The 23,258-nt window shown below is 39.8% G+C and overlaps 3 protein-coding genes across 10 annotated transcripts; 1 reads left to right on the forward strand and 2 right to left on the reverse strand.

Moving 5' to 3' along the window:
• Nucleotides 1–2,541: 2,541 nt before the first annotated feature.
• On the reverse strand, nt 2,542–5,070 carry ociad2 (OCIA domain containing 2). The gene is given in 7 exon segments (XM_067514466.1): nt 2,542–2,745; nt 3,018–3,174; nt 3,267–3,314; nt 3,423–3,476; nt 4,612–4,654; nt 4,657–4,698; nt 4,780–5,070. Coding segments are annotated over 7 exon segments (486 nt in total). The 5' UTR covers nt 4,849–5,070; the 3' UTR covers nt 2,542–2,672.
• A 1,736-nt stretch (nt 5,071–6,806) lies between these two features.
• Nucleotides 6,807–12,980, forward strand: dcun1d4 (DCN1, defective in cullin neddylation 1, domain containing 4 (S. cerevisiae)). Of its 7 annotated transcripts, none has more exons than XM_067512242.1 (11): nt 6,807–6,959; nt 8,275–8,345; nt 8,433–8,472; nt 8,694–8,781; nt 9,053–9,141; nt 9,281–9,351; nt 9,625–9,716; nt 9,859–9,967; nt 10,418–10,522; nt 10,679–10,781; nt 10,891–12,980. In XM_067512242.1, exons 1-11 carry the CDS (start codon nt 6,941–6,943, stop codon nt 10,944–10,946), a joined length of 843 nt encoding a protein of 280 aa, XP_067368343.1. In that variant the 5' UTR covers nt 6,807–6,940; the 3' UTR covers nt 10,947–12,980. The 7 variants fall into 7 exon arrangements, with proteins under 7 accessions (XP_067368343.1, XP_067368345.1, XP_067368342.1 ...); XM_067512241.1 differs by lacking the exon at nt 6,807–6,959 and adding an exon at nt 7,590–8,007; XM_067512244.1 differs by lacking the exon at nt 8,275–8,345 and having other exon boundaries at nt 6,850–6,959.
• Nucleotides 12,981–13,111: 131 nt separating this feature from the next.
• LOC137131243 (uncharacterized) lies at nt 13,112–23,200 on the reverse strand. Of its 2 annotated transcripts, none has more exons than XM_067512238.1 (5): nt 22,277–23,200; nt 21,731–22,169; nt 19,924–20,093; nt 19,338–19,671; nt 13,112–19,243 (listed from the first exon to the last, which is right to left on the reverse strand). In XM_067512238.1, exons 2-5 carry the CDS (start codon nt 22,161–22,163, stop codon nt 13,491–13,493), a joined length of 6,690 nt encoding a protein of 2,229 aa, XP_067368339.1. In that variant the 5' UTR covers nt 22,164–22,169; nt 22,277–23,200; the 3' UTR covers nt 13,112–13,490. The 2 variants fall into 2 exon arrangements, with proteins under 2 accessions (XP_067368339.1, XP_067368338.1); XM_067512237.1 differs by having other exon boundaries at nt 21,731–22,174.
• Nucleotides 23,201–23,258: the final 58 nt, after the last annotated feature.

The following is a 23,258-nucleotide window of genomic DNA, read 5'->3' on the forward strand; positions in this document are numbered from 1 at the left end:
TTATTGGGATCAGTATACAATAACTAGATCAATCTTTTTGTACACTAAGAAGGACACTCATCCCTACAAAAGTCAACCTCAAATGAGGGGACCATGTCAGAGTACATGCTAGCCCTATTTATCCCACATTATTTTAATATCCTACTCAAGTTATCTGCAGATGACAGGCCATTAACAAAGCTTTTATCTTCATGTATTGGAGTAGTAGGTATAATGTCTAACCTACAGTTATTGGCAATATGTTAGTATGTTGCTGTCTAAAAAGGTATTTTAACATCTTTACCAGTGGTTCTTTACCCTGGTCCTGCTTATATAGTGCTTTTATCCAAAGGACTTTACAATTTATGATGTTGCTTCTCACTTGCCCATCCACACACACAATTAAACACCAATGATAGCAGCTTGCATCCAAGGTGCTCACCTGGACCACAGGGAGTAATTTGTTATTCAAGGTCTTCCCCAAGGACACTTTGGCATGTAACCACAACAGCCCAGAAGTTAAACCACTGACCCTGTGGTTCCTAGATGACTGCTTTACCTACTGAGATACAGCCATCCCCATGGGCTAAGAGCAACTACATCACTTTTTTTTTTTTATGTTGTCCTTTTGACTTATCCCGTGAGTTCAGGGTCACCACAGTGGATTATAAATCACATAATGTTTTGATAAACTATCAGGGATATCCATCATATCCAGGAGCAGGGTGTTAGTGCATCTTGGATCTCCTTTAACATAATCTCCCATTTAGGCAAATCTGTATTAGTTGGGGGAAATACTGGACATATCAATGGTTGGGAAGACTTGTTCATTCTGCTGTGCAGGGACTGTGAGGTCTGCTGTGAGTTATATTCTGTCTACCATATTCTTTCTGATAAAAATTCCAAAAAGACCTCGTTAACATTTTTGTGTGTGTGTAAGTAGTTAATTTTGTATATTATATACAGATGCAACAAATGCTTATTTATAAAGAGTGCAGCTCATGTCATCATATTCTGAGTTGTTTGGTACCATTTTTCACTGTCCGAAACCTTTAGAGTTTTTAACTGCCCTTGTGTTTTAACTGGATAGCTGCACTCACTTCTTTTCATTAAGCAAACAACAGTTGTTGAACTGCCAGTGTATTGTGTGTCTTGTTGTTGCACAAGTTATTATTAGATCAACTGGTGTGTGGTGTAAGAGGACCATGTTCCCCACTGAATCACTGTGAATCTGATTTGATAAACTCTTAGAAAGCAGTAATTATTCAATTCTGCTGTAAGATTAATGAGGTGGAGGAAGTGAAAGTTTTCTCTATAGGGGGTGAAGCATATGTGGAATATCTATTAGGCTCAGCTCAATGGAAATTTGTATCAAAAGCTTTTTATGTCTGAGATGTCCCTTGTCTATCCATGGATTTTCCAGATAGGTGTCTTCGAGGTGGTAAAATCCCTAACGGTTCTGATACAAAGACAGGGATTTTATGACCCTGCACCTTTGTATTAAGGGCTACCTCTCTACCCTCTGGTGAGTCATTTATAGATCTAAATGTGTGGCAGGATCTGATCTTGGCCAAACAATGACAAACCTTTATAACACTCTCAGCAATAAAGAAGACTTTTTTTATGTTGTACTTTCTCCTCTCTTGCAAAAAAAAAAAGTCATATAAGTGTTATACTCCTGCAAATAAAGTGATACCTGTTCAAGCAAAACTGCAGAGACTCAAAGGATAGTGGCTCCCCCTAGTGGCAATTTTGTGCATGTTTTTCATATTGGAGTACAGTATATCGGAACAAAACAGAAACACGTTAGCCTAATTTTGTATTACATGTAGCAAAAAGAAAAGACGAAACTGATAGATAAATACAGAAGGTGAGTCCTTTCAACGAAGCTGAAAAAGAAAGGGAAATACATGAACAGAGTATTCAGGCTATTTATATACATGTTTGATTGTGTTGATAGAAGCATGTATGGAAAGTTTGCTTTATTTTGGGAAGATCTGCAATTTGGGTGTTTTACATGTTTTTCCCAGAAACTACCTAGCCAGTTTATCTAGTCCATACGCTACTGTTTTAAATAGGCTTCAGAGTGGTACTCCCTATATACACTACTTACAAAAAGTTTGTAAGCAGTAGTTTGTTTGTAGTTTGTAACTAGTAGTAGTAGTTTTGGATATTCAACTTTTGGGTGAAATTTCAGAAAGCACTTAAAATGCTCTATAACCTTTACAGGTGAACTTAATTTGACCATCTTCAAATGTTTGAATGCACATGTTCAACTTTTCAGTGTCTCAGTGCTTATTGCACAAAATGCTGTTTTCTAAAAAGGTGATTAACCACAAAAATCCCAACAAGTGTCTAATCCATGAAGTGACCACTAAATGTTCTGGTTCAATGACAATTATGTATTTAAACAGTCCTCTTCCTCATGTTGTTCAAGTTACGTGACATCTTACTACTGGCAAGTTATTGAGATACTGAATTTTTTTGTGGTGGTAAACCCACCACTGTTGCTACCCAGTGTTTCTATAAATTGTTTGAGATGAATAAATTACCATTTCAGGCTTCTACTTCAATGCCCCACTTTCATGATATAATATCACTATAGCATGAACTGTTTACATTTTCTCTTACAATTCAAATATCCCTAACTTTTAGTTCTTTTCTTTCACTTTAGTTTCTTTTGACATTTACCTCTAACTTTTCTCTTGCTCTACAGGTGCCGCTTGAGCTGTTTTCTTACATTCTTCACACACATGGTTACAGCATCTGTGGACATAACATTCTTATGAGTGGAATACACGTTTGACATGAGTTTACGTCCTCTGAAGCAATAACTACAAGAGGCATTTGGCTTTTATTTGAAATTTTTTAGTTACTTTTGTTACTTTTACAATTTAAAGAGGACATGGGTGGAAAAATATGTTTTTAACAGAATATGTGAACGTTGGTAATTAATTACTGTAACACAGCAATACATTTCAGCAAGACACAACTTGACAACATATTTTATAAAAATCTATAAAGTCTGTTTTCCCCACCTGTGTCCAGGACCACAGTTATTAAAAGCTTGACAATGATGTCCCACAGACCAGGGTCCAAAGCTTAGTCCAACATCAAGACCACTGTTCTGAAACTTTCTTTGGCAAGTTCCAACATAAGATGCTTTCCCAACTGCATAACCAAGAATCCCAGCAACTGAGAACATATAACCGTTTGATGCAAATAATTGCTGAGAGAACCATTGTTACAAACTGTAACTGTTTCTTAAAAACTAAATACCAACACACCTGCTAGTTTTGGAAATGGACCAAGTCTCTTTGATGATTTCCAAATGCCTGCATGGAAATGAACTAAACTTTAACTGAATGCAATAATGAAACAGGATGGTTTTACCTGTATATGTGTTACCGTGATATGATGTGTGCTTTATGTCAGTGCTTTACCTGTGTAAATTAGACCACTGGTGACAGCTATACTGCCCAGGGAGAGGGGAAGAGCTAAATAAGAAAAAAACAAAGTCAAAGATCTGGAGCTGGCCAAAAGCCATAAACTAAAATTCACCCTGCCTACTTTCTTTCATAATACAAATGGAACTGATTTATATACATGCATGCAAAGTTCACAAACAGCGGCTGCATAGTTCAATAATCTTTTGTTAGTTTAGTTAGAACGTGGAGCCCTTTTACTAAAAATCTCTTTCTAAAAAAACTTATACATACTGTATATATGTATACTTGAAGAAATGTAATAAGAACTTGTACAACCACCAGATAAATTATTTAAATAAATGTTGCAATATCACCGTTAAAAAACAAAACTCTGTTACAAGTAAAATTCCTGCATTCAAAAAGATGAACTAAAAGCACAAAACTATAGGCATAAAAAATTCTCCTTATGCAGAACTGCAGAACAGAAATAAACTGGATTATGATAATTCTTGCAATAATCTGTGCATCGCTTTTATGGTGCATCTGGTAACGATGGAGCTTATTTTAACATCCTAAGCTTCTTTGATGATCATATATTGTGAATTAAATAATTACCATTGCAATTGCTTTAACTACTTCTGGGAATATTGTGAATTTCACACCAAGGATCAATAACTAAAAGTCTTATTATACTGTATTATGTTTTATTAATCTGAAACTTAAAAGTAAATAGTAACTAAAAATACCAAAAGAATTTAGTAAAGTATGACATGTGCTTCTAAAATGTAATGAAATAGAAAAAATTGAAATACAGTAGAAAGTATGTAAGTAAATGTACATAGTTACTTTTCACCACTGTACAGTCTATTTGTGTGTGTGTGTGTGTGTGTGTGTGTATGTGGAGGTTAAGTATGTCTGTGAGCAGAAACACTGTGGAGTCCATATCACGGTGGCTTGCATCAGCCCCATCAGTGCCTTATCTCCCCTGTCCAGACCTACTGGTTCTCCTTAACCTACCTCTTTGGGAACATGTAATCAGTGCGCATTCGCTGTTCTAATCCTGAGAAAACGTCGGGATGTGCAGAAGCTACCAGGAATAAGTAACTTATTTTTTTAGGCGTCGACTCAATTCATTTAATACAACATTAAAACTAGTGAGATCAACTCACTGGTTGTTTGTTGTAAGCTAAAAGAAGGAGCTTACCTCTGTACCAGAAGCCCTCCTCTTGGCATTCTTTCCACACCTCTGTCTCAGATCATCTCTATGAAGGTGGGGATCACTCAGGGGGCACTGTAAGATGCACAGAACAGGTTAGGTCTTACTGTACTTCTAGCCAGTAGTGGACAATATAAGGGCCATTTGTTGCCTCACCTTCCACCCCTCTAGCACTGCTGCCTCTTTCTTCACTGTTACTGTTTCTGCGGTTGTTTCAGAGCTCATGGCGAAGTTTCCAGCAGTCTGTTGTGTTTGGAGCTGTACGGTGAAACTTGTCAGGTTTTGACCACTTCCTGTCAGAGCGTCCGATCTTTAATTAGCTGTAATCGCTCCTCCTTGCACTGCCTCTTTAACTCTGCCCCACGACAGGTTCAGTATGCGATGACATAGGAAGATCTCTAACTAAAGGTTTGTCTGAGGTGCAGATGAAAACTGGAACACTATGGACCAGATATGACTGCCACGTGAATGATGGACAACACCTTTTATATACAGTTTCAGACAATTCTTTATCTGAGTTGTTTGTGGTTGTCTGTGGTTCCTTTTGGATCATCTGATTATAATCTTTTTCTTTGTGTGCACTTGTGCAACATGCCAACACAGAGACTGTGTGCATCAGTCTAAGGTTCAAACCTGTGTACACAAAAGCATGCTTAAGTTTAGCATGCTTACCTCAAGCTTGAGGCAGTAACACTACCAGTACATGTCAGACTAGGCAATAAGTAATTTTGCAAACCAAATGTTAAGAGTTGTTGGGTAAAGTCAGCAGACGAGAAACACATGAAATGATGAAATGTTACTTTGCTGCAGGTATACCATTCAAAGGTCAGGGGCTGGTTTATTTATAGGTCACAGCAACACAGGTGTTGAATCAAAGAGCAGTTTCTTGCCACTGATAAACATCAGAGCTTCCTGGCGCCAGATGCACTGTCTTGTTCAAAGACATTTTAACAGGACTCACTTAATTTCTTCAGCTAAGAAGCAAGCTCTTGTTTCACTGTGCACCAGTATTCCACTTTTAATTTCACTTGCTTGACATGGTTATTCCGCTATTTATTTTTAAGAAAGTAAATAGCGGAACCCAAAGTATTCTCATTTGCACAAATCCTGTAAAACTGGCCAATACAGTAAATGCCAACTAGCCAACATTCACAGATTTCAACATGTCTAATAAATACCAGAAATTTGTATTATTATCACATATGCAAAGGGGTAAAAATAAATCTTTTTAGGCATGTTTTAGGAATTAAAAACACATGTGAGGAGGATTTTAATCATTTACTCAACTAAAATAGCATTACAACTAAGGAAACTCACACACATATACACATAGGAACACACATTACAGTACTAGACTATGTGTTCATGTGTAAACACAGTTTAATCTTAGGCCCCTTCATTCATTTTAAATAGGGTGGCAAAAATACTCCTGATATTTACTTATGTAAATTACTCCTGACAAGTACTGCCACTGCAAAAGCAAACCACAGCCCAAAAAATATTAATATAGGACACAGGCACAACTGTGGTTTGACCACCAATGTAATAATGGTCATGGTAAAATCAGAGTGGTGTTTTTAACAGGCTGGTGAACGTATTGATCAAAAATGTATTTATCACAGTGCTATTTAAACCCAACTTGGGGGACACCAACGTAGTTGAGCATAAAGGTGCTGTGTTGAATTGTGCCCCCTCCCCAATCGAGTCCTTCCCCTTGTCCTACACTAGCCACCTTTTTGTCAATACGACTAAGCTCATACCTACATAACCTAATAAGGTAAAGTGAACATCGGGACATGGGACTCTGATGACATCTTGGACTTGAGTTGGGGTCAGTTGGCTTTGGTAGGGTTCCTGTGAAATGAGACAGGGATCACGTCTCCAAACACACCACATAACCCCCCCGCGCCCCCCTTCTTAGGGACCAACCAACCCAACCAGCGGCTACACTGGGAGATCAACCTGCGAGTGGACGACCAATCACATCGCATCGTGGGCTGGTTTCAGACTTGCACGAGGAATTTTTTTTGATTGACGAGCTCATAAAGTATCTGTGCACCAATGGAACATAGCGGTACCGCAGCCTGTTTGGGAAGCTATGGAAACTGTGACCAATCATATTTAGGCATAGGAGGGGCCTACTTCTTTTCGCTTCTGTTTGGGAAGTGACAGTCCGCCTAGCCAATCAGCAGCTGACAAAGGCGGAGAGCAAACGGGCTCCGTTTCAATCACCGTTGGCGGGCGTGTTTTACGTGGACAAGGCCCGCCTATTGGCCGGTCTGCGGACTTCCCACAGACAGTTGTATGTTTCATAAAAATGCACTCTGATGCGGCAAGTAAGTAGTAACGTTTAGTGGCTTTCCCCATCGAATTATACAGGTCATAGTTGCTGCGGAGTTTAGTGGCGAGATGAAAGCCGCCGAGATGTGTCTCTGCGTCTACTTTTAATCGGCGATTCTGTGGGATTTGATGAGGAACCATGAATTCCGTGCTGTTTGTTGGTCTCTTTGTATTTGCCATTGCTTGGGCGACAACAAAGGAGGGATAGCTTGTGTAATTTCAGTCGTTTCTAGCATGCAGGAGGTTACTTTTAGTAGGGCAGCTTTCCTGGAGTTGTTTTTCTTGCGTAGCGTTAACCGTGCTCAGTTGAATGCAGCCGACAATTCGTTAAATCCAGAAGGTTTTCGATGGTAATCGCTGCGATGTGGTGTTTATATTAATCATTACCGAGGTTGCATCGTGCGTTTGGTATCCAACTTGGGATCACCGTATTGTCATTGTAAATCTGTCAAATGTCTGGTCAACTGCGGACTATAACAGAATGAAAATTGTGACGCAGTTGTGTAAAACATCTTTCTTTGCCTGCTGCAGCAGTGCTGTCGGGCTTTGCGGCACCTACACCAGCCGCTGCAAAACGCCTGCGCCCTGCTCCCGTGCCATTAGGCATATAAGGTTAGATTTTTTTTAAACAATGAAAAATGCGTTCACTCAGTTGGTGTAAATGTTGGGGGTAGAGGGGTCTGATAGAAATAGTTGTTTTGCTCAGGCTTGGGACTTGTAGTTTAGCATCGCATCTAGAGCTGGGGTCCTGATGGCCTCTTTAGAGGAAATGGACTACAACGCCCATGCTCCCAACTCTCCAGATACTTTGTAAACTCTGTGCAAGTTGCGCGTCTGCACTGCTATTTTAGGTATGCAGCTAGTACCATCTGTTCGGCAGTGTGTTGGTTTGTCTGGTTTTGGCCTTTAGAACTACATGTACAACATCGCATTTTTTTTTGTGACAGCGTTTGACCAGGAATACATGGGTGATATTTGGCGTGATAGCATAGTTTCAAGTTCGCATGTGTTTCGAGGAATGCAGAGAGTCACTCCCTCAGTCGTGTGAGAGATTTTTCTGTCGTTTTCTGAAACGTAACCCCTTGAACTACAAATCCGACGACAGTCCTCTTAAGTAGTGTAAAGGCTTTTCTGATAAGTGACACTAATACACGGGATGTAAATCATAGATTCTTGTTGGTGCTATGATGATGTCACCTTCGTGTACCCTTGTACATGTTTCGAGCCGACAAGTTTGATGAAGAGCAGAAGGTTGAGTGTTGTGCCTTTTAAAAAAATCTTTGATGCTATCTTTATGTTTTGTGGAAACAGATTTTCAGCTGAATTCCCACTTGACTACTCTGGCAAGCATCCATAAGATCCACCACACCTTGCATAGGCTGGTAAATTCATATTTGTAGAACGTGTTTATATATATTTTGTGGTAAGTCTGGCTTACAGGCATGTGGTGTATTTATCTGCTTTGACAGAACCTGACGGAAGACGTTGGACAGGATACCCACCCCTCAGGTAAGAAATACTTAGCTGGTACAGTACTTGAGTGTTTCCTAGTCAGTGTAAAACCACTGTCGACCCTGACATTACTAGAACAGTCATACCTTAAGCTACTGCCAAAGCCGCGTGTCTTTCTGAGTTGGACAGTAAGGTCTGTGGAAACACAAACATATTCATTATTTGTCTTTTGCTTCTGAGTAGCCTTCGTTTACCCCGTCTCCCCCGTCTTTCACTAGCTTGCTGCTCAAGAGCCATGCCTCCTAGGAAAAAGAGGAGACCCTCTACTGGAGATGACATGTCAGCTAAGAAAAGTCGCCAGGACAGGTGTGGTGTCCCTTTTTTGTTAAAGATTTTTTTAAATGACAAATTCAGGGGCACAATAGTAGCAGGTAGTATTCATTGTTTCTATGTTACACAGAATCCCCTGACTGACGATTGCTGATTATTGAAAAGGGAGCATGTGCATAAATACTCTTGCATTTAGGAAAACTAAATAGTAAAAGCCTTTTAATTCTCACAAACTAACTTTGAAATCATATATTATGCTTGGAGTATTACGGCTGAGCTTCTGAAAAAAAACTGTTCTCCATTACAGTGTTTTCAGAAAACATGAAACATCACAAATCCGCAAAGAGGAGACATTTTCCAGTAAAAGGTGCTTGGAGTGGTTCTATGAGTATGCAGGTGATGTATTTTAGTTTAATGTTCTGTGGTGGCAATTGTTTCACTCACACATTCTGGATCGATCCACATCTAGTCACTGTACTTCTAGCTCCACATGTTACATTGACGTTATACGTTGCTTCAATCTTGTCTAAAATAGGCTGTGACGATGTGGTTGGTCCAGAAGGCATGGAGAAGTTCTGTGAGGACATCGGCGTGGAGCCAGAGAATGTAAGCAGGTTTGAAAGTACTTTGTCTATGGTAGCATGTGATGAGCATTACTTATCATTTTTGGTGTTTTATAAAAGGGTAATTAATTAGTTATCACAAATAATATGCAGGCCTGGAACCCTTCAATGTTATTGTAGTGACACTTTATTTAAAGATTATTGAGATCAGTTGTTTTTAATAATGACCTTGTCAGTTCAATTGACTGATGAGCTGAATTAACACATCTTCTGTTTTAGGATATCAGCAGCTCTAAAAGCTCTTGTTTGTGTCCAGGTGGTGATGCTGGTTCTTGCTTGGAAGCTGGATGCCCAGAGTATGGGATATTTCACTCTTCAGGAGTGGCTGAGGGGCATGGGATCGCTGCAGTACGTCAGTTACCTACATCTGTCCTTTACTATATTGTTTTTTAGGTTTCTTGTACCTTGGTCTGTTTTCTCTATCCTTAATCTCAGTTCACCTTGCAGTGAAGTGTAGAGTGTGTCTAAGGCTCTTCTCTGCTGTTGTCAGGTGCGACTCCACAGAGAGGCTGAGGAACTCGCTTGACTACCTGAGATCTGTCCTGAATGACAGCACCAGTTTTAAGCTCATTTATAGATATGCCTTTGATTTTGCTCGGGTGAGTATATTCTGGAAGGAAGCTCATATACACAACATCTCTAAAACATATTTAGCTCAGTTAAGCTCCTATAGGACACAGTTGTTTGCTAAGTACGCCTGATATAAATTCTTGTAAAGCTGTGCCAACCAACCTTGTTGCTTAGGGTAGGTCAAGATCATTTTCCTGTTTGACTTTGATTGAAAAAAGTGTGCAGCCTGTTTACATAGCTTGTGCACATTTTAAATAAAACAGCTCACTCTGATGCAGAGAATGAAAGTACAAATGGTGAAAGAAAACATGATGCAGTGACTGTGACAGTAGTGTTATAGTTTATTAACCCTAACAGCAGTGGGTTAATGAATTCACAGAACAGTGTTGTTGATAAATGCATTACTAGCCTGCTGCCCTTTAAGTCTGGTTGATATTTTACTTTAACTTCATCGAGCCCTATGTGTTTTGATTGGATAGGAAAAAGATCAGAGGAGTTTGGATTTAAACACAGCCAAATGTATGTTGGGGCTTCTTCTGGGAAAGACGTGGCCTCTGTTTCCAGTGTTTAATCAGTTTCTAGAGGTAAGCATCATTTTTGCTATAAAGATGTCACATGCAGTAGTTGTCAATAAGAGTCTGTGTGTGTGTGTGAAGTCTAGTTTGACCTCAATTAGATTTGTTGAAACTGCTGTACAAGTGTATTGCACTGTATGAACGTATTCATGTACTACTCCACAGCAATCCAAGTACAAAGTCATCAACAAAGACCAATGGTGCAATGTTTTAGAGTTCAGTAGGACAATCAACCTGGACCTCAGTAACTATGATGAGGATGGTGCCTGTGAGTGAATATTTCTCTATATTTAAATGTGTCAACAGTGCTTCATGTGGGTGTTACAAAAATATCAGTTTTCTAATCTTTAAAAATGTCTTTGTTTCCTTTTTATCAGGGCCAGTTTTGTTGGACGAGTTTGTGGAATGGTACAAAGAAAGACAAATGTTATAGCTGCAGAGCAAAATAGGAAAACATACAACTGTGACAACAACAACTATAAGAATTTACAACCAATAAGTAAATAATACAAAAGTGGTTAAGCAGTGACTGTGGGTGCTTCCTGTTAAAGGAGGGATTTGGGTTGTGGGTGGGCTAGGGTGGGGGCGCTGGGGTATTGCAGCCTGGGTGGATTCTGCCCAGAGCCAGGAGATTGAGAGCTGTCATTGTGGAGTTGTGTTCCTTTCCGAAGATGCATAGTGGGCAGGCTTGCAGCAATCCCCAGTGGCATTGCTCTCTCTCACTGTGACGTGCCATATTGCTGTTTGTGTTAGGATAACATGGTATCATACATGGATGATGGAAGCAAAATGGCATTGTGCAGGGAACCGCTCTTCATCCCGTAACTTCAGCACAGAGAAACCAACAGAAGTGAACATTCACGCATTGTGTCTGAATCTTAAAACAAGATCACTTTGACCCGGACACATTTAAAAGATTTGTGCAATGAACTTGAACTTCAGCTTTTCTGGACAGGTGGCACTAACTATTATTCCTCATATCTTGAGTTTGATATGTGTTTATTAAGAAGCACACTGTGTCAAATGGTTGATCGCAGGCTTCTAATGCCTGTGCTGTTTACTATTGATTTGTGCCAGTTTTTGTTCCCTCCTGCTGTTTTGCTCCAGATAATGCTGACAGTTTGCTGACACCCTGCGAAGGCTTCAGACCTCATAACACCAAACGAATGAGCATTGCTGCTTACTAACTCTTATTACAGTACAGCGGTGAGCCACTAGTGCTCTGATTAGCATTTATTGGTCTGATGACCAATTAATGTATCTTATGTTCTGTAGGTAAGAGTATTATTGTGCCTCAAACCATGGAAGTCACCTTGTGTGGCCCACACAATTACCTACAAACCCAAATGTGTGAAAACACACACACACACACACACACATACAAACATGCTTATGTACACACAGACACACTGAGTGGTCGGATTATTTCAGGATGAATTCAGACTGTGTTCTAAGTTGACATAGAGCTAGTTGGTGTCCATTTTGTCTTGATATGTGGCATCTGTTTTGTCTTCCCTAGTCCATTGATAGTTTCAGGTCTTACTAGTAGCATCTCTCCCAACACTGACAGTGTTAATCTAACTACAGTGGAAGACCAGTGACCCTCTCAGGACGAGGTCCTTTAGGCTATGTAGTAAAGTAGGTTTGCTGAAAGCATTGCTTTGTACCACCCCAGTAGGATCTAATCAAAACAATGGACACTGACAGTTTAGAACTCTGTGACGATGCTCCGCTGTTCTTTTTGCTTAGTATAATGTTCTTGTAACACATGTATAAATTTTTGTCTATGGCTGTGGTGTGATGCTGAATCGTCAAAAGATTTAATATTTGCATGCATGCTCCAACCAAGCCTTTTGTGAATGGATGAGATTTTTGAAGACATTTTTCAAACGCATTTTTGTTTTGTACAGGAATTTGTGCAAGTGTTTTTGTGCTGAATTTGATATTCAGAACCATGTTCTCTTTATTCTGATGAGCAACATGATTGTGGATATTAAGACCTGGAACACACCTGTAACCTCATGGTGGAACAGGAGTTCCCTCCTGCATTTACCCCAATTTTAGCCATGTTCACACTTGCTGTAGGTAGCTGCAGCCAGTACAAGATGGAATTTTATTTATTGGCTCATTTGTTTTGCAACTTTTGCACCAAACTGTTACAATACACATTTAATTTTGGTGTTAAAGTTTGGGGTGAAAATAATACACACCATCTCTTGTGTCACTGAAGTTAAGCTGGAACTTTTATGAAAGCCTGTGGTTATTTCAGTGCATCAACCATCAGCATAAAACCTGTAATTGAGGTAGTTGTTGGATTAGAGATCAGTATTTTAGTTTTTTCCATGACAATGCAGGGGGATGAACAGCCTTGTTCCAACTGTATATATGTATGTAAACTATGTGTCTATATGTCTGTTTTCACTATAACCTATGTCAAATACATTAATAAAAGGGTTTATTAACTTACTTGCTGATTTATTTATTTGTTTTAATTTTCCGAAACAAGAAAACATTAAGTATCCTACGCTGCTCTAACTTCTTAGTAGACTGTATTCTCCTAAAAAATAAAAAATAAAAAATAAAAAAAAAAATAAAATAAAAAAGCCCAGCATTATACTGTTCAGACATATGGTTTAATAACATAATCATTGTCATAAGTTCATTGTTAATGCGTGGTCATTAGAGCGACTCTCGTTCTCTTTGCAATTACTTTTTTTAAATGTTATTTACAGATATAAGGTAAAAGATAAATATGGTGCCCATACAAAAATGAATGCTAATGACAGTTGATTTCCAGCTTTGAGTTTATAAAATACGATATGATTCACTACTGCATGTATGTTATTCACTGGTGTATTTAAGATCAAACAATGCTAATTATTTGTTAAACATCACTGATATCTATTATATTAAAGGCGTCATAATGGAGCGCCTGGTTTTGTGATGTCCAATTCTTCCACCCTTTCAATTTGCTTCTCTATGGTGTCCATGTAAGCTCAACTTCCTCATCTGGTGGTGGTGTTTCTGGAACAGGAGGTGGAACCTCTTGTGGTGGTTTAATATCTCCAGCACCATGTCTCCTGTAGCTAGGTATATCATACAACACATCTGCAGCTCTTCTCCCAACCAATGAAGTAGAGGAAAGATGCGTCAATGGCTGTTTGGCCAGAGGCTTGATTTCCTCCTCATAACTGTCACCGTGTGGATGATGGTATAGAGAAGATCCACTATTAAAATGTTTATCCTCTTTGTCCCACTTTTGTCTCTCTGATGACATAGCTTTTAGGGCATTGAGGCCTTTCCTTTCTCTCCTCTCCTCAGAAAGAACACTTAAAATCTTACTTGTGTTAACAGTTGAGTTGTCAAAATGATCGAGAGCTCTGCTGGATGCAAGAGAAACGCTATTGGCACTAAGAGCTGAATAACTGGACACTGGTGTTACATATTCTCTTCCTCTGTCTAGTTTAAGGTTATTGTAACTTTTAATACTGGAGATATTGAAAGAGTCATTTGGGTCACATTGTGGCTGTGCGGGTAGAGAGGGCTGCAAAGACGATGACTCTACATCCAGGCATCTTTTTGAGCTAGGAAGATCAGACAAATGACGACCGATGCCAGTCCACCTTATCTCAGGTGGCAGGTCCGCATCTGCAATGCGTCTAGACTGATCAGTCTTTTTCTTCACTACACCATCAAAGCTTATACTAAGAAGTTTCCTTGGAACAAGAGAGGTTTTTCTGTCAGCTTGGGATGAACCTTCTTGTGCAACAGTTACCATTTCAGCATGGTGTATAGTTGGACTCTTGTCAGTGGTTTTCATAATTAAACGCTTATAAGTGATTATAGAGTCATTGTCAGTCACCCCTGACATATTTGATGCATATGTGCTTCCCTTTGCAGGGTATTTTGTCACATCATTTTCATTCTCACTGCAGGAAGATGGAGAGTTGCTATGATCTGGTGTTGGTGCCTTGATATTCAGGCGCCTCTTAACACGTGGAACACCAAGACTCAGGTCAGGAACACTCTGGTGTATAGTCTCATCCTCACTGTTGCTGCTAGAGGATGATTCTGCTCGTACAGGGGCTTTGATATCCAATGCTCTCTTGACAATAGGAATATTGGTGAGATCCAAATGAGGCCACACTAAGTCAGACTCCACTACAACTTCTGATGTTTCGCTATTGAGCTCCACCCTGGCTATCCTCTCCACCTCCTCAGTTTCGCTCCTGGAGATGGTATTCTGAGATGGTTCTTTGACGGTGACCACAGGTAGCTGCGATGTCCCTCTCCACCCTTTTCCATCAGTCTCACTCCTGACTGAGGAAGGAGATCTATGCGATGTGATTTCAAGGCGCTTTCTGAAGCGGGACATACCGAGATTCATGGTGGCCCACCGTGACTGAAGCTCTGGATTTATATCTTGTGTTGTGTTGCTGCTGTCACTTGTTGGTATTTCTGCCATCTCACCTGTAATAATTGTATATTTTTCTAATTTGATATTGTGGTCTGTCTTTGGAGTGTGAGAAATGCGAAACATTGGGGTGTCTGACGACCTTATGCTGAGCTCAGGCAATCTTGGTTCCGTATCTGGCACTACTTTTATTGGGAATCTGTTTAAATTTTCCATAGCCTCTTCTTGCTCATCTGAGCTGCTTGATGAGTAATAGGGACTAAAAAGCTCCTGCTTTTCTTCTATTGTATGCACCATACTGCTACCACCTAATGAATCAGGAGGTGGTGAGGGGCCTTTAATGTCCAAACGCCTCTTGATGTGAGTAATATTACCAAGGTCTACAGCAGGCCACCGTGCTTCTGGATCATCGCTTTTTTCCGATTTTTGCAAATGAAGTTCTACAGCATTACCCTTTATTGGTGTCTCTGTGTAATGTGCCGTTTCATAATCACAGTCACTACTAGAAGATGAATCGGAAGCCGGTGATGGTGCTTTGATATCTAGATGCCTCTTGATGCTTGTAGAATGCTCCCCATCATGGGCTGGCCACCGTGTTTCTGGGTCATGTCTTACTATTTGAGATTCTTGCATTGGGAGCCCTACGATTTCTATCACTCCAGGCCTCTGCTTCTCTGTGTAATTGAATGTTTCATCCTCACTGTCACTCCTAGAGGAGGAATCAGGGTCCCGTGAAGGTGCTTTGATGTCTAGACGTCGCTTGATATGTATACTATGCTCAAGATCAAGAGTAGGCCATTTTGTTTCTTGATCATTTCTTTCTGTTTTAGATTCCTGGAATGGAAGTTTTGTAATGTAATCCTCCCTTTGTTCATGTTTCTTTATTTGGGTTTGTTTATCTTCCACTATTTTAATATTAGATGATACATCAGGATAGCCTGATTTGATATCTAGACGTCTCTTGATGTGTGGTAAATGTTCAAGATCTAGAGCAGGCCATCTAGTTTCTGGATCATTCAGTGGGATATCTGCAGTGTCCAACTTTGCTGGCCTCTGCTTCCCCGTGTGGTCAGCTATTTCATGATCACTGTCACTGCTAAAAGATGAATTAGAAGCTGGTGACGATGCCTGGATGTCTAGGCGCCTCTTAATGCGTATAGTTTGCTCAAGATCAAGATCAGGCCACTGTGTTTCTGTTTCATGTGTTTGAGATGTTGTTACTGGAAGCCATGCCGTGTTTATCGCCCCTTGTTCCTCTCTCTTTATGCGATATGTCATTTCATCATCACTTTCACTACTAGAAGATGAAACAATTGGTGTTGGTGCTTTGATGTCTAAACGCGTCTTGATGTGAAGTAAATGGTCAAGATCCAGAGCAGGCCACCTTGGATCTGGGTCATTCAGTGGAAGCTCTGTAATGTCTGCCTTTAATGGCGTCTGCGTCTCTGTGCAATTAGTTGTTTCATTTTCATTGTCACTGCTTGCGGAGTCTCGTGACGGTGCTTTGATGTCTAGACGCCTCTTGATGTGTGTAGCATGCTCAAGATCAAGAACAGGCCACTGTGTTTCTTGGTCATATGTTTGAGAAGTTGTACCTGGAGGCCTTGCAATGTGTATCTCGCCTTGCTCCTGTTTCTTTTTATGGTGTGTTGTTTCATCCTCACTGTCACAGTGAGACGATGAATCTGAAGCTGGTGTAGATACTTTGATATCTAGACGTCTCTTGATGGGAGTAGTTTTCTTAAGATCAAGAGCAGGCCATCTTGTTTCTAGATCATCACCTTCTGCTTCAGATTCTATCTCAATACTGAAAGATAAATCAGGAGCAGGTGAAGGGGCTTTGATATCTAGACGCCTCTTGATGTGAGGAATATGTTGAAGATCTAAGGCAGGCCACCTTGCATCTGGTTCATGACTGACTGTTTTAGGTTCTTTATATAAAATGTTTACCATCTCTGTCCTCTGCCTTTCTGTGTGGCCTGTTGTTTCATCCTCACTGTCACTGTGAGACGATGAATCTGAAGCTGGTGAAGATGCTTTAATATCTAGACGTCTCTTGATGGGAATAGTTTTCTCAAGATCAAGAGCAGGCCATCTTGTTTCTAGATCATTACCTTCTGCTTCAGATTCTTTAAAAGGAGGTTTTGTAATGTGGACCTCTTCTGCTATCTCAATACTGAAAGATGAATCAGGAGCAGGTGAAGGGGCTTTGATATCTAGACGCCTCTTGATGTGAGGAATATGTTGAAGATCTAAGGCAGGCCACCTTGCATCTGGTTCATGACCGACTGTTTTAGGTTCTTTGTATAAAACCATCTCTGTCCTCTGCCTTTCTGTGTGGCCTGTTGTTTCATCCTCACTGTCACTACTAGTACATAAATCAGGAGACAGGGATGGTACTTTATCGTCTTCTTGCTCATCTGAGATGCTTGATGAGTAATAGGGACTCATTTTGTTGGCTTCCATTGTATCCATCCTACTCCCACCACTGAGTGATGAATCTGGAGGTGGTGACGGGCCTTTGATGTCCAAACGCCTCTTGATGCGAGTAATATTACCAAGATCTACAACAGGCCACCGTGCTTCTGGATTATCACTTGTTTGAGATTTTTGCAAAGGAAGCTCTACAATGTTCACTTTCACTGGTCTCTCTCTGCAATGTGTGGTTTCATCCTCACTGTCACAACTAGAATGTGAATCAGGAGCTGGTGATGGTGCTTTGATATCTAGACGCATATTGATGCAAGGAACATTTTCAAGATCTAGTAGAGGCCACCTTGTATTTTTATCATGACTTTCTGATTGTTGAACGACCACCTTCCCTGGTCTGTCTGTGTGATATGTGGCTTCATCCTCACTCTCACTACTGGAAGATGAAATAAAGTCCAGTGATGGGGCTTTGATATCCAAACACCTTTTGATGTGAGGAACGTGCTCAAGATCAATGGGAGGAAACTGTGTTTTGGATAAATTACTTACTGTTGGAGATTCATGACATGGAAGTTCTGCAATGCCCACGTTCCCTGGTCTGTCTGTATGATATGTTGTTTCGACCTCACCATCAGTACTAGAAGATGAATCAGAGCTTCGAGATGGGGCTCTGATATCCAAATGCCTTTTGGTGTGATCTAGAGTAACTTTGTCCCTTGTAGCCACCTTTTCTTCTTCCTGGTCTGAGTTTACAGTGTATTGTGTAGGCTCATCGTCACTAACATATGAGCTGGAGCTGGACATATCCTCCCTCTTCTGTTTATCTGGAATGGCTGCCACATTATTAAAAGAGCCAAACATACTACTGGATGCACTTCGAGCAGAATCGCTAAATTCAAATGGTTCTTCGTTCTCCTGATCAAGGTCCGCTGGGTATGAATGTGGTGACCATTCTGCAAATGGCTCAGAAGCGAATCCAGGAATTCTGCTCTCTACTAAAATTTGTGGCACTGCTGAGAAATTAGGTCTCTGCTGAACAGAGTCCTCTACTAGCTGTGAGGACCTGGGTTTTGTGCAGTGTCCCTGGGTCATTTGGTCTTCTTTTAACACTTTGTTAGATAGCGAAGAATCAGAGGATGAAGAAAGGCTTCGTCTTTCCTCCAGCTCAGCAGGGTCTGCATTAGTGATGTCTGAGGGGCCTCTGCAATTTTTCTGGATATCCTCTGTAATAGTCTGTCTTAAGTTGTTTTTAACTTCTGAATCCCCAGCTTTACGTGTCACCTCCTCAATCACTGCTTGATTATTGATGCTTTCCTGTTTGTCACTGGCTACAGTGTCATAATATATTACATTGTTGTCTTCTCTAAAGTCTACATGGCTAAATGTGACTCTTCTTTCTCTGTAAGTTGGTATTTCTCCAGGTTGTTCACCACTGGAGAAGGCCTCGTTGTCATATTCCCTTTGGTCCGTGGAGGACACAGAGTTGGCTGCAGCGGACCTTTTCTTTTTAGTGACCTTTTTCCAAAGGACATCAATACAGGGTCTTGCCAAGACTCCAAGGATAAAAGCTACCAGAAACGTGATGAAAACAGACAGACACACAGCCAGAGTCAAGTCAGACTGTGAAGGGTTAACATTCCTTCCTTGGCCTACCCTATTTGCAGTGTCTTGTGATATTATTTGTCGGCTGTTTCTAGCCAAGCTTCTTTTGTGTCTTCTTGTACCTATTATTTTACTAATTTGGAGATTAAAAATGGATACAACTTCTTGTTCTTCAGAGACACACACATATAGTCCAGTGTCTCTTTCTTTGAAGTCACTGATGAGCAGACCAGCTTGAGGTTGGTTCACAGATGATTGACTGGTAGGTGTCCACCACAATGAGTCTACAAAAAAGACAACACTGACATGCCATTCAACTGACCTAAGGTTGCTATATAAGTACAGTATTAAACTCCTTTAGATTTCTTTCTGTATTACCTTGTGTGGAGCAAGACAGCAGTATCTCCGAGCCACTGTTGATGGTCACATCTTGGTGCAGCTCTGGCTTGTTTTCGGCATTAAAACAGTTTAGGTCATCTTCCTCCAACTGTAGCAGGTCATTGCCAGAGAGAATAGAGGGGGAAGCACACACAATGCTCCAGGTCTGAAGGCCTCTGCTGCTGTCATAGGCCATTCGCCTTCTTAGATTGCGCATTCTGCAGTCACACTGCCACCTATTCCCATCCAGCCTTACATCTGCCCCAATGGTATTCAGAGAGAGGTACATAAAAGGATGGATGCTGGTCAACATGTTGAAGCTCAAATCAAGAACCTATAAGGGGTACACATTATGGACATATAGCATATGTTAAGATATTAAATATGTTTACTAGAACAATAAAAGATGCAACTTATATCTACATCATGATTAAATCACTGAATATGCTTCTGAAAGTTACTAAATGAAAAAGCTACGGCTTGCATATTCTGTTCAAAGGTAGATTACAAAGGAACAAAATGAACAGGCAGCATAATTAACTGTATGTGTTTAGTATTGACTCCTAAACAGCCTAGTCACTCTTACCGTGAGCTGAGCTAAATCCTGAAACATCTGTGAATGGAGACTTGCAATTAGGTTATGTTGCAGGTGTAGCTCTTTCAGCTGTCGAAGATGGCTAAGGTCTGCTGGTCGTAGAGATGAGATCCTGTTGAAGGAGAGCTGCAAAACCTTTAAGGACCCACTACTTTGTAGACCTAAGTAACAGAAGATAAGAACTGTAATTAGAATGGAACAATACACATGATAAGGTCTTTTAAAGGAAGAAATTTACCATGTAACAGGTTGGCTTGTATCTTGTCCTCTTAGTAATGCATTATTTTAATATTATATTTTTAATCTTTTAGCTAAATATTTGTAGCTAAAAGGACTGATCTGTTTGGAGTGCTGCAGGGCTTGTAATGCTGAGCTTAAATAGTCTAGCCCATTGTGTGTGTGGGTTTCTAGATAGTGAATAATGTAAAATGTCCAAATCAATGAAGATAATTTGGATTTATATTCTATGGTATATGAATTCAAATTATTCAGGCTTATTTTAACTGTGAACAGTCTTACAATATGACTAATTATGGACTACAATTTTCTGTGGTGCTTATTCCGTTTTGCTGTCTTCTTTTTTTCACTAGCTGGAGACAGTTTCCCTTAGACTGCTGGGCTGAAATAAGGCACTGTGGGTCTGTGCTTCATTAGAGAGGCACTGAAGATTCTGTGAGCTGAATACCAAACAGGAAAGAACTCTCTGACTGTCAGACGCATCTCTTGCTAAGTAACTGAGCTTTCCACACATGACTCTTAAGGAACCATAGGGTAAGCATTCCCTTGAAAACACATAGTTCAATTGAGCAGAAGGATTTTTATGAAGCAATATAAAAAGTACATAAAGTCAATAAAACTGTGACTGGCTGACAGCCCCACAGTATCATTATCTGGGGAAGTGTAATCATTTCTCTCTGGGAGCAAAGTACTAAAGATAAACAACACCACACCAAATACTTCAGAATGCATTAACCTTTTTAGACAGAATTTGGCAAACAATATACCTGTAGGGTGGACCTATTTATTAGGTCTGAACACGGACATTTGTCTGACGGAAGGACATTATGGGCGGGCATCATATACTGTACATTGTGCAACTTAACTATTTCATCACAGAAATGTACCTGATCAAAACGGACAGGCAATAAATCCCAGTCTTTAGTGGGTTATACAAGTTCTGCTACCAAGAGTTAAATTATTGTCTTCATTACTGTAGTTTCTTTGTGTAAAAAAAACAATTCAATGTGTGATTATTAAATTCTACTTTTCATGATGTTTTCATGTTGTTCATGGAAACAATAACAATTTATCCTGAATACAACACTGAAAAGGGCAATTCCACCATAGAAAGTTGAAGACTTTAGTTTTGATTTGAAACATGTTTTACTATATAAAAATACATAGAAATCCAGAATACCAAAATAAATAAATATAAATGTCCTGATGTTTTAACCCATTTCCTATTTTGATGCTGTAATGTTTTAATAACTGTCCAATTATAACAGAGACAAAACTTGTGAAGTCCAAATTAACCTAGTTTAATTGTGTTGTGGTTGAGCTAAGTTACCTTCAAACTCTAAATTATTTTCTTAACTTCACTTGCAAACTTCCTTCTGCTTGTAATAGATAGTAATAGATCAAAATTGATGGAAGTGGATGGGAATGATTTGTTCCCATCCACTTTCAATTTGTTCTTTTTCTGCTGAGCTCACAGGAAGGAGTGGGCATTGTGGTATTTATGTCCCGTGACAGTGTTTTATATCCTTTATCATAATATGACTGTATTACACCGACTCACCCTCTGGGAGTTGCTCTAGCTGATTTCTCTCAACAGATAGCAGCTGCAGGGTGGGGGCCCAAGATACACATCCCCTGCTCCAAGGTCTCAAGCGATGTGGTTGTATATCTCTGACAAACTGACTTCCCAGCCTCTTCTCTATACACAGAGACAAATGTGTGATAGTATTGTTTCCCAGCCATACATTCCTGAGGTTATGATGTGACCGATGGAGTGTTACAGAGCTGAGGAAGTTATGGGACAAGTCCAACTCAGTGACAGAGTCTTGGATGTGTTGGGGCACGAGGGAGAGGCCAGAAGAGGAACAGTTCAGCACAGGAGCTCTCTGACAGGTGCATGACTCTGGACAGGCAGCTGGCAAAGAGAAGCAATGGAGACCAGAGGAGACAAGGAGTAGCACGGCGACTATCAATGGTCCCTGTGCCACAGCCATCCCTACCTGTCCTGAAAGTAAAGACAGAATATGAATGTCAGTAAAATTCCTCATCACACATCCCCTCATTAAGTAAAATTTATTTAACAATGTACAATGTACACTCAACTCACCCATGTAATCACTCTTCGTCAGTCAGGAAAACTTTCTTTTCACACCCAAAGCGCTTTCAGTGTATTCACTTTGACTGTCTCCAGCAGTTTCTGATCAAAGTCTGAAGTGTGTTCTAGCTTAACATGCACCTACCTACACAAGGATGGATTCTGTGATTCATTCAATCATTTACATGTCTGGTTAATGTCTTACTGTTATTGTTTTCCTCTTTATGTCTGACAGACAACTCTGATCCTGAAAATTTATGACAACCCCTGCATTCTATTAGATAATAAAACAGCGTAATGAGATACAGAATTATTTTATGGGTTTAAATGACCATGTAAACGCTGAAACCAATAAGAAGAAGTTTCACGCAGCAACATGTTTCTTTATTGAAACAAACCTCACAATGAAATATTTGACAAACTTCAAATGTGGCTTTTTGTCCTTTGTATCGTCGTTTTCCATTTTGTGGATCAAAACCACTTTTACAACGCATATGGAGTCTGAGAGAACAACTACATGGCACTACATGGCATTAATAAAAATGTCCAGAACAGATAAGAAAACCCAAAGCAAAATAAGATTTGAGTCTTTTATACTATATTGCACACATTTCAACCACTCAATATAGGTTTAAAACCAACTCAATATTCACTTAAACTCAAGACATTCATTACCATAAACAATAAGAGAGTTCCATTCATCTTTAGTTTACCTTAGTGCAAACAATATAATTTCTTAATTATTTTTAAAGTTTTAGCAACAAAATGAGATTATTTTATATATATCATCCCTTGTAACCCCAGTGGCACATGCATAATAGACAGTCCAGGATGTCCAAAAAGAGACCTATTACTTATTACTGGATGGCTTAAAATATATCTTTTGTATTACAATTAGTAATACATAATGTTTTCAGTTTGACATACCTCAGTATAATCTTATAGTGTCATCCACTTTGTAAATAATAATGGAAACATCAAACAAAGCTGCCAG

This window comes from Channa argus, chromosome 8 (genome assembly GCF_033026475.1).
Source record: "Channa argus isolate prfri chromosome 8, Channa argus male v1.0, whole genome shotgun sequence".
NCBI lineage: Eukaryota > Metazoa > Chordata > Actinopteri > Anabantiformes > Channidae > Channa > Channa argus.